General features: G+C 32.5%; 1 protein-coding gene across 1 annotated transcript; it reads left to right on the plus strand.

Annotated features, from left to right (window-relative positions):
• The first annotated feature begins 703 nt into the window (after positions 1 to 703).
• On the plus strand, positions 704 to 11,479 carry LOC132107708 (glia-derived nexin-like). The gene is made up of 9 exons (XM_059513862.1): positions 704 to 847; positions 4,586 to 4,866; positions 4,987 to 5,214; positions 6,283 to 6,480; positions 7,039 to 7,237; positions 8,651 to 8,748; positions 10,640 to 10,726; positions 10,857 to 10,940; positions 11,026 to 11,479. The coding sequence occupies exons 2-9, from the start codon at positions 4,611 to 4,613 to the stop codon at positions 11,061 to 11,063; spliced, it is 1,188 nt and encodes a 395-aa protein (XP_059369845.1). The 5' UTR covers positions 704 to 847; positions 4,586 to 4,610; the 3' UTR covers positions 11,064 to 11,479.
• The last annotated feature ends 217 nt before the right edge of the window (positions 11,480 to 11,696 follow it).

The following is an 11,696-nucleotide window of genomic DNA, read 5'->3' on the forward strand; positions in this document are numbered from 1 at the left end:
TTTTTTATCTCAATGCTCATATCAATATTGCATAAGGTTTATTATGCATAGTAGCAACCCTAGAATGTGATCAAACTGTTTAAAATTGCTGGGCTAAGATATCAAGACATCTAACCATTTTATGACTGCAGAAATATGTTATTTCATTAGCTACATTATCCCACAATTGTGACCAAACATAAAACACAATTTTTCACAAAAAAAAGAAAAGAAAAAAAAGAAAAACTTTCAAAAAAAATTAAATAATAATTGTTGATTATTTCAAAGGGTTACTAATGACACATCATTTGGATATTTTCATGTCTGGGAAAATTTTGGGATTAAACGGGTTAAATAAAAGCGTGTCTGGTACTTTTTGTTAGTCAAGTCTTCAGATTCCAGTTTCTCAACAGTTGAGTTGTGTCCTAATGCTCATGTGTTATTCTTTTGTGAAAGCATATAATTATCCGCCGCACTAATCATTATGTTCTTCCGCCTGTGTGTCATTTCCTGTTTTTCATGAAGTAGAGTTTAATCAAATTTTAGCTTAATGTATTTATTTATTTATTTGTTTTTGCGCCCCTTCCCCGATTTCTATTCTACAGCTATGGCTTGGCTCATGAATATTAATTGCGTAATGGAACGTTCGGCGGCCGTTAGTATTGCGTGGTTGGACGTCAACCAAATGACGTCAGACTGTCTTAATTAATATTTATAGCGTCTTTCGTATATTTAATAGAAGGCGGAGTCCGGCGCTCAGGACAGAAAAAAATAGACGGAGGCACGGTGGCGTGAGGAGGAACACGGACGCTCGCGGAAGACACGCGTTTCTACCTGCGTATCAGAAGAATTACAGCTGCTTGTTCAGGTCAGTGGAGCATACTCATAGACTGTCAATGATGGTTTACACTTAAATCAAACATCTGCTACTGCTGTTGTAATTCCTAGATGTTATTATTGATCTATGGATACTAATACTAACATGTGAGGGATGCGGAGGTTGACTTGTTTCTGAGTTGTTGCTTTCAGTTCTAGACCCCCGTCCCTATTTGTGTTCAGAGCCTATAATTAAACACAGTTGCTGAAGCTGCTATAAAAAGTTCACTGCAGTCATCGGAAGACAACGCTTTGCTCAAGCAATTCACAGAAAACGCTGTTTAACTGTAGTTAGACCACAGTATTAGATCAGATCAGATAAGTTCAACTGTCATAAGACTAGCATCAAAATAGACCTGCAGTGGACAGTTGGATAAACTTAACCTCAATGTTAAGACTAGCCTATGTCTTAAGAACTAGTTTGACCAGCTAGGAGTTGAAAAAGTGGTAATCAGTCTTACTTTTTGTATTCAAGTTAGAACTATCTACTTTGTATGTAACTGACTGTACAAAGTTATGACTAGTCGTAAAAAGAAAAAAAAAAGAGATAACTGACTATTAAGACTAGTCTAAGCGTTTATGCAACTGGCACCTGTTTAACAGTGAACTTTCTCAGAACTTTGGCTAACGTTCGGGCAAGGTTCGCTCAAAGTTATATTTTAAAGAGTTCATTGGATACAACATTTACTTCTGTTGTTGTTTGAATATAAATGTGTGTTGGACGTGTGTGTACACATCCGCCCCATAATGATAAAAATCCACCAAGTGTTTTTTTTTTTAAATCCCTATTCCCTATTTTAAAAGCCCCTTTCTTTAGAATCACATAGTTCTGCACAGGCCCCTCCCACGATAGCTGATTGACAAGTCCGTCTTACTTCAGAACCGCCCTAAGTGAGCTGAGAGCTGTCCGTCATTGTGTTGACTCCGATGCAGGGGAATACAAGAATGACTCCTAAGAGATTGAGATGTTTTGTTCTTGGATGTAATAATGAACATAGCAGTCGTCATTTACTCCTGACATCTGAGCCGCTGAAGATGCAGAGGATTAATGTTACTTTCGTTTTTTAAGGAAATGCGCCAATTCGCCTAAATGCGTTTATTTTCACGAATCATTCATGATCCAGCTCCATACTGAAGAAGTGAATACAAGGGTTTTTTTTATTAATCTTTGCAAATCTTCTTTCCTAATATATGCTAGTTAGCAAGCTATGTGGCTAAAGTTTACAGTTTGCTCATCACCCCACGGAAGAGAGGGGCGGGGTCAGCAGAGCTCATTAGCATTTAAACCAACATGGACTTGAACAGCGTGCTGAAAACAGAGCTTCAAAAATTCTAACCAAAGTATGTTATTGACTTTTCATTAAGATTCTAAAGAGTCATATCAACTTGTGCATCTGATGACCCCTTTAACGTTAATGTTGAGTGTTTGTTCAAACTCATTTTTGTGTCTTAATAATATTCCTAAAACATTAGAAAAAACATTAATTATAAATTGTTTGTGGAACGAGATATTTTAGCTGTTGTTTTTTAAATGTTACTACTTGTTTGGAATGTTTAGAGAACATTTTAAAGGAACATTCCCATAATGTTTGAAAATGATCAAATGGAACGTTTACATAACCAACCTAACAAACAAAATAAAGTTTTTAAAACTTTTTTTTTTTTTTTAAATGGGTGTTTTGATTGGTCAGAGAACATTCAGAAATAACGTTTTCATATCTTAATGAGAATGTTAGTAAACCATTCTTTTGTAACTGTTTCAAGAAAAACATCAGATTAAATCAGTTATGTTTCGAAGGTTTTGGAAGGATTGTGTGATTTAATATGTTTTAATGTGCCGTAATTGGTCATAATATTTGACAGGAATGATAGTTATGCTAAACACTCATAGCTGTGAAATGCACTTGTGAGTGATCGATCACAACAGTCCGTTGGCACAATATGTCAGTAGAATGATGGGATATCATGGTGTAATTTTAAAGAATTCTAAGCAGTCACATTTTCTGTTACTTTCTTAATTGCACCATTAAATAATCACTGGAGATATTTTCTGCAATACTGACTGTGCATTCACACACACACACACACACACACACACACACACACACACACACACACACACGTTTACTTGGATATCAAAATGTGGACACTGCATTAGCTGCTACAACCCAAGTCCATTTCAACCATGGAATAAGAAAAAATAAATACTTTTAGAGTAATAGAGTTTATATCTAACAATTCTGACTTTTGTCCCCCTTGCAGTTCTGAGAAAAGTCTAAATTATGAAATACAAACTAAAAAATCTGAGAAAAAAAGTCTGAATTGTGAGAACAAAAATAAAAAATAAATAAAAAATATTGGAATAAATTAAAAAGTTACAATAAGAATTAAGTTAAAATTTCCTTTTTTTTATAACTAGATGTAAACTCAGAATTCTGAGAATTTTATTTTATTAAAAATTGGAATGGAAAAAAAACAGAATTATGAATTTATATCTTGCAAATTAAACTTTTTTTTTTTTTTGCTAGAATTGCAATTCTAAGAAAAGGTTTTGGTAGATTTCATAAGATTTTTGTACATCTGGGTACAAATTTGTCCCCAAAATAGGTTAAGTAGACACACACACACACACACATACACACTATCCTTAATCAAATAAATTCCTGAGCCGCAGGGCTGTGTGACGGGAAACAGAATAGCTCAGGAGTGTGTGAGTGTGTGTGCACAGATCCAGGAGACCTGAGGACTGTAGAAGCAGTCTGAAAAAAATAGAAGCAGTCTGTGTCCTGGAAAATCGCTGTGCTTTGGAGAATACTGATTAGATCGAGATCTCCGAGAAAATCCGAGCTCTCAGAAAGAAGAAGGTATTTGTGTTGTGCTTTGTGTAAATGTTGTAAGTTTTCATGTTAGAATGAGCCGCGGGTCAGACGTCTGGACCGGTTTGAAGTGACCCTGGAATATCTTGAGACATTTTACTATGATCCCCATTGAAGGATTTCTTTTGGTCAGAAAGGACTTTAAGCTTAAAATCAATGTGTTGATTGTCATTTGAAGTGAGCATTTTATAGGCCTTATATATTTTTTTTCTTTTAAATATGACACCCTTTAAAGTCAACAAAGTAACCAATTGAGTAGCTGTTTGCATGAAGATATTTTATTTATAAACACTACAGTACAGTATATGAATGTAGTATTTTGATAATAAAAATATGAAGAAATTAGTATTTTTTGTTTGTTTTATAAATTACAAAATTAATTCAAATAAAAATGAAATCTACATACATGTATTTCTTAAATATTATAAATTATAAAAACATTTAAATGCATGATATTATAAATGAAACAAATCTCTATATTTTGTATATATAAATTTTTATACAAAAAAAAAAGTTACAAATATCTATCTAGACACATATTTCTGAATGAGGTGAAGCATGGGGTTTGATTTTTTTTTTTTAATATATTTTTTATTAAAAAAAGGAACAATTTTGTTCTTTGGAAGAACATGCTCGGCTGAATTGTCAACAATAGTATGTATGTATCAGCGAGTAAATATAACATTTTGATTTTATTATACTTTTAGTTGTTGAAGCAGCACACAACTTTTGTTTGTAATCCTATTTGTAATCCATAAGCAATCCATAAGCAATGAAATGCATGAAAATAGTGAAACGTATTAATAAAAGAATCACATTAGTTGTTGTGAGCATTATTTTTCTCTGTTCTTCAGGTGAGCTGCCTGTGTGTCGCTCACGATGTTTGTGGCGTTGCAGCTGTGTGTGCTGGTGGCAGTTTGTTCTCTGAGCGCTTCGGTGTCTCCGTCCTCGTCTTACGGAGAGCGAGGCTCAGATCTCGGCCTGCAGGTGTTTTTCCGTGTGGTTCAGGACAAATTGCAGGAGAATGTGGTTCTGTCTCCTCACGGCGTGGCCTCTGTCCTGGGCATGCTGCTCCCCGGGGCCCAAGGGGACACTCGCCACCAGCTACTCACAGGGCTCAAATACAAGAAGACAGGTGTGTGTTTGCTCTGGTTTCGTTTGCAGTACTTGTGCATTGAAATGCTCCAAAAATAGGAATCTCAAGTCTGTAAAGGACATCTACAGACTGATGTTTGTGTGTTGATTCTGCTCTCAGGTCCATATAAGATGTTGCGGAAGTTGCATAAGTCCTTGACGACTAAATCCAATGCTGATATTGTGACGATTGCCAATGCGCTGTTCCCCAACGAGGGCTTCAGCATGAAGGAAGACTTCCTGACAGCCAACAGGGAGAACTTCATGTGTGAGAGTCAAACCATTGACTACAGTGACCCGGAGAAGGCTGCAGAAACCATCAACGAATGGGTGAAGAACAGCACCAAAGGTACAGCTGACCCCCGCATCTGATACCCTTACCTCTAACCTGCATTCTTTAAAAAGGATTTTTACAATACTATATCTCATGAAATGTCATATTTATCCCTAAATAAGCTCTTAGCCCTGAGAGCTTTAATTAATTTATTTTTTTGTGGTAAATATGTAACTTGTAGAATATATATATCAATAGTATAATAATGTTATAGGCACTTTCCATGAATAGTCTACAAACTGGGTTACCATTATTTTTAAAGCATTAGAAACACAAATCTGTTGAAAAGATAATACATTTTTGTAGTGAAGAAATATTTGTTATCTTACTCACATTTTTGGAATTATTAATCTTTAAAAAATTCTAAATTATTATAAGAAGAAAAACTATTGTCTTCAATTTATAGCATGTTTATCAATAACTAAAAAATGTATTAACAAAAACAACATTTGTCTAAAATATAGAAATTTTATTTATGTTTTTATTTGTTTAATCACTTTATTAACTTTTAATTATTAATCTTAAAATGTTGTAAGAAAAACTGTTTCGTAATAATAGGAAGTAGAAGTTTTTCAGTAAAAAAGCTATTTGTCTGTTTTATATTGATTTATTTATGAATTAATTATTAACTTAATTGTTAATCTTAAAATCATTTCCCACATTATCATAAGCAAAAATAAACTTTATTTAATTTATAAAAATTAGAGGTTTATAACTAAAACAACGTTTTGTTTCAGTATAAAAATGTAATTTGTTTATTCATAAAATATTTGATATTTTTAATATGGAAGTTATATAAGAAAACAAATGAATAACTTCTTACATTTCTTGGAAGTTTGTCAATTACTGAAAAATTAATTTTAACCTATTTTAACCTATTTTATTTAAAAATGACTTATTTAAATGGCTTATTATACAACTATTTATTTATTTATTATATATATGCCTTATCTAGCATTCTGTTTATGTGAAGTGGCAATTACTTATAATATTAATATTGCACATATATATATATATATTTATTTATTTATTTATTTATTTTTATTATTATTAATTTTTTTTTTTTTTTTTCTTCTTTATCAGGCCAAATTCCCAGTCTTGTCAAGGCAGATATGTTTGATCCGGCTTTGACTCGGTTGGTGGCTGTAAATTCCATTTACTTCAAAGGCCTCTGGAAGTCCCGCTTCCAAGCCCAGAACACCAAACCCAGAAGCTTCACTGCAGGAGACGGAAAGACATACAAAGTTCCCATGATGTCCCAACTCTCTGTCTTTAGCATAGGTGAGATTTTCTCACAGGTTGCATCAGATATTACACTCACACACATTAGGAACTGTTGAGTAATACAAGATTTTCCAAACACGTGATTCATGCCATTGTCTGGATATATGTGGAGCTGTTTTCCAGAAACGGCGATGCAATAAAAACGTGGCTACTTTTTAAATCGCTGGGAACGCTGGAGTATTTTAACTTTACAATTCCTCAAAACCCAGCAGATGGGAATAAAATTGTGTAAAATGTGAATTAATTGAATTCTAATGCAAACGCCAATAGTGCCTATCCATCTCCAGAAGGATTTAATCAATAAAAAACACAATAAAGTGCTCTTTTACTAGTTTTGATATAAACACTTCACAAGCAGAATAAAGTGTTTTATAGACCAAACGAAAGGACTGCATTTCTAAAGTTCACAGGGGTGACTGGGATATGATCCACATGTGTGTGTCGGGTATTGGTTTTTGAGGAACATTCATACATGATGAAATTTAGTATAATAAAACCAATATTTACAGTAATAGTCAAGTGTACTATTTGACTCTGTTTTCGTTCTCTCTGCAGGTCAAGCAAGCACTCCAGAAGGTTTGAGGTATACAGTGATTGAGTTGCCATATCACAGCAATAGCATGAGCATGTTTATTGTGTTGCCGTCAGAGGAGGCCACGCCCCTGTCAGCCATCCTGCCACACATCTCCACAGCAACCGTCCAAAGCTGGACCAAACTGCTGGTCCCGAGGAGGATGCGCCTCCAGATGCCAAAGTGAGATTCCTGTCCTTAGCGTTATCTTTTAATATTCACTTTTTTTTGTCGCATCTTTTGGATGCTGCAGTGTTGTTTTAGAATTAATGTATATAATTATTTAATATAGATTGTATTAATTATTATAATATTTATTAATATTTAGTCAATATTAATATTGGATAATACTAACTGACTAATAGTAATATGTCTATATATTTATTTGAATATTAAGTCCATTATGTCAAAATGATGTAAAAAATTATAGGATGCTAAGTCTTAGTAAGGTAAACAATTATCACATTTTGTCATTAATATGACTTTTTAATCAAATTTTGGCCATAATTGATTTTTATCTCATAATTTTGTCGTAATTTTGAGTATAATTATAATTTGATCAAAGTCATAATTGTGACTTTTTTCTCATAATTATGATATACTACAGTATGTCATTTTATTTTTTCTATCATAATTATGAATTATTATTTAATCATTTTGACTATGTAATAAAGACTTTTGTATCTCATTATTATGACTCAGTTTGTCATAATTGTGGCTTTTTATTTCATAATTATGATTTGGTATGTTATAATTATAATTGTTCTGATTTAATCATTTGGGAATTTTTTATAATCTATATTTAAGATAATCTTATAATTATAACTCAGTAGGTCATAATTTTGACTATGTCAGTCACATTTGTATCTCATAATTATTACTTGGTATCTCATAAATTTGACTTTTATTTGTGATAATTATGAGATAATTTTATAATTATGATAGTATGTCATAATTGTTACTTTGTTAGTCACATTTGTATCTTGTAATTATGACTTGGTGGCTCATAAATATGACTGTGATAATTATGAGATAATCAACAAATTATGACTCAGTATATCAAAATTTTGACTTTTTATGTCAGTCACATTTGTATCTCAATTTTAACTGTTTTTTTATTTATGAGAATCTTATAATTATGACAGTTTGTCATAATTTTGACTTTGTCACAAAGACATTTGTATCTCATAATTATGACTGTCAGTTGTGAGATAATCTTATACTGGGTCATAATTATGTCATAATTTTGACTTTGTATCTCATAATTATGATTTAATGTCATAATTAACTTTTCTGACTTTGAATATTATCATTCGACTTTTTTTTCATAATTTTGAGACAGTCTTATAACTATTTCTGTATGTCTCAGTATGTTGTCATTTTGATTTGTTAATCTCATTATGACGTTTAATTTAGTATTTGTGTTTGATTTAATTTCAGCTGTATGTCAATTGACAAAAGATGCTTTAGGATTTTTTTATAGTTTTAGCTTCAGTTAATAATAATGCAGTTTGTTAACAATATCACACCGGTCTGATCTCTAGTGAGTCTCATATGGATGAGTTTCTCTGGTTTCTCCTCCTCTTCTCGGAGTAGATTCACAGCAGAGGAAGAGGTGGATCTGGAGGGTCCTCTCACAGCGATGGGAATCAAAGACATCTTCAGTAAGACCAATGCTGATTTCAGAAACCTGAGTGAGTGACAGCTGTCAGTCATGCGCAGCATTTTCTTCATAAGTTCATTTTATGTGCATATGTTTGTGTTTGACTGAATGATATCATTGGCTGTTGACTGTGAATGAATCTTGTCTCTCAGTTAAGTGTGAAAATGAGTCCGAATGATTATGTTAGATGTTAGTACTCTGGTCATCATCTAGAGACATTCCCAGCTCCGCTCAACTCCAGATGATCTCTAAAGAGAGAATTCTCCTCAAAGCCTGTGCTGTATTACCATAAGTCATGCTGTTAAGCCACAGACTTTAACCTGAATTGCAGTGAGCAGTGAATCACTGCGCCATTTCACTTTAAACTATAAAGAAACGCCACTCCCAGAAATTAAATCTATCATAATTTACTCAACCACATGTTGTTATCTATTCAAGGGAACACAAAAGGAGAATTTTATCCATACAAAGACTGTCCTTCAGGCTCCAAAAAGTATCACAAAAGCTCTTTTTAGAGCTTGACCGGTATGTTCAGTATGAAATGTCATTGTACAGAGAACAGAATAAAAAGTCATAGGGTTTGGAATGACAGCAGGATGAGTAAATGATGACAGAATGTTTATTTTTTGGTGAAAGATCCCTTGAATCTCCTAAATTCTTAAAGATGAATTAGTTTAGGAAAAGCAGAAGTTCTCTGTTATGGAAGCCCATGTCTGCCACCATAAGAGAAAAAACTATGGTTTGATAATTATGAGAGATGAAGTCATAATTATCTATAAGAAATATTTATTTTTTACATAATTATGGCAAGTTTGACTGTTGTATTTAGGACATTTTTGAATAATTTTAATATCATTTTAATTTTATTTGTCATCATTTTGACTTTTTAAAAATTATACATTAGTATAATTAATTATAATAGTAATTTTGACTTTGTATCATAGTCTACCTTTATCATAATTGATTTACCTCATAATTTTTACTTCTTGTGCCATAATTATTTATTTCTCATAATTATGACTTTTTATCTTCATTTTGACTTGTAATAATTATACTTCTATCTTATAAAGTATGACTTGGCATGCTGTAAATATCATATTCATGATTTAGTATTTCATAATTGCAGCTTTTTTCGACCTAATTGTGTTTTATCTCATAATTATGACTTAATTGTGACAAAATCAGAACTTTCATACTGTATTTATCTCGTAATTTATTTAGTATGTCATAATTTTGACGTTATGTCAAAAGTATGGGTTTATCTCATAATTATGACTTAATAACACATTTTAATTATGACAATTATTGACTTATGTTCATTTTAAATCTCATAACTAGGACTTGTGTTATTGTAATTTAGATTTTTATCTCATAATTACAATTTAATATTTCATAATTCTGACTTTTGATGTCATTTGTATTTTTTTATTTTAGCTCATAATTATGACTTGGTAGGAAATAATAGTGGTGACTCTTTGATATTATGATTTACAATATTATTATTATTATTATTATTATTTTGTATTATTATTTTTTCTTTATGTTCTGGGAATGAGCTTCCATACAATGTTGAGAGAATCAACCAGGAAAATCTGAAACTGACGAAAGAATGACTATCCTAGGAATAATGTTAGAAAATAATGAGAGGGGCATTTATAAAGACATACCTGAGTATAGAGAGAAAATATACACTATAAATGAAGATTCATATTAACTAGAGGAAGGAAGGAAGATGTTTTGTAAGCAATGTAGGCCATAGCTGTGGCAGTCTGAAGTGTGTTCTGTTTCCCTCGTGTGGCAGTCTGATGAAATGACATGTGTCAGTGTATGAATGAAGCCCACTTTGTATACTTCTGTGTGCTAAAGCTACATGCTGTGAGTAAAGACTTGTGTGTGTGTGTGTGTGTGTGTGTGTATAACAGGTTCAGAGTCTGTCTATGTGTCCAAAGCACTTCAGAAATCCAAGATCGAGGTCAATGAGGATGGAACCAAAGCCTCTGCTGCCACCAGTATGTTACAATATCCCATGATTCCTCTGTTTTGAAGTTGTTAGTAACCCTCAGTCATTGGATGTCCAGCAAGACCCTTCATCTGTGCTCATGATCCTAATGTGCTTGTACTCTCTCTCTCTCATTTCAGCTGCAGTCTTGCACGCCCGATCTTCTCCTCCGTGGGTGACTGTGGACAGACCGTTCCTGTTTCTCATCAGACACAAACCCACAGGTGCACACAGTCTATAGACTTTTTATTGGTTTATGAAACTGTAATATTAAAATGCATCTCAAACCTGTTCTCGTTCTCTTCTTAGGAACTATTTTGTTTGCTGGCCAGATCAACAAACCTTGAGCCAGCGAGGAGATTTGTTCAGCTGTCCACACACAGACTGATAAATATATTAAACTTTTGTCTTGGACTGTCTATTTCTCAAGTGTCTTTTTACCCTCATTTTGACTTTGACTTTATTATCTTTTTATTCTTGAGTTCCTTTTATTTTATAAGAATAAATAGGACTTTATAAGATTTTATACATGGTTTGTAATTTGTCTAAAGTCAATCTTTCTCACAAAATATGTGCAGCTTAAATGCTGAGATAACTTTTGTTGAACTTTTTGTCTTTAATAAAATGTCAGTTTATTTGTCACAATAATGATGTATTTTCCTGCATCGAATCTTATTTTATTAAATAAGGTGCTTAAACTGGTTCACTTTTCGAACTCTTAACAAAACATTTGTTGTTTATTTAATAAAATATAATCAAGTTAGCTGCTTTGGTAGTTTCATTTTTTACGTTTGATTAATGTTATTTTACATTAAAATCAATAAAACAAAACCGTATTCTTAGATTATCTGTAATCTGAAGCACAACACAGGACAAGAGAACGACTCTGATGTTCTGTCCTAAATAGACACTGCTTAAGTGAGTTATATATATTTATTTATTATTATTATTATTATTACCATAGTTAGCTAATTGTTAAA

The sequence above is a fragment of the Carassius carassius genome, chromosome 28, assembly GCF_963082965.1.
Source record: "Carassius carassius chromosome 28, fCarCar2.1, whole genome shotgun sequence".
Taxonomy (NCBI): Eukaryota; Metazoa; Chordata; class Actinopteri; order Cypriniformes; family Cyprinidae; genus Carassius; species Carassius carassius.

Excerpts from the sequence above, each read along its gene's own strand:
- LOC132107708 (XM_059513862.1), top strand. The coding sequence starts at position 4,611 with ATGTTTGTGGCGTTGCAGCTGTGTGTGCTGGTGGCAGTTTGTTCTCTG. Across the intron at positions 5,215-6,282 it reads GGTGAAGAACAGCACCAAAG|GCCAAATTCCCAGTCTTGTC; the intron begins GTACAGCTGACC and ends CTTCTTTATCAG. Across the intron at positions 8,749-10,639 it reads TGCTGATTTCAGAAACCTGA|GTTCAGAGTCTGTCTATGTG; the intron begins GTGAGTGACAGC and ends TGTGTATAACAG.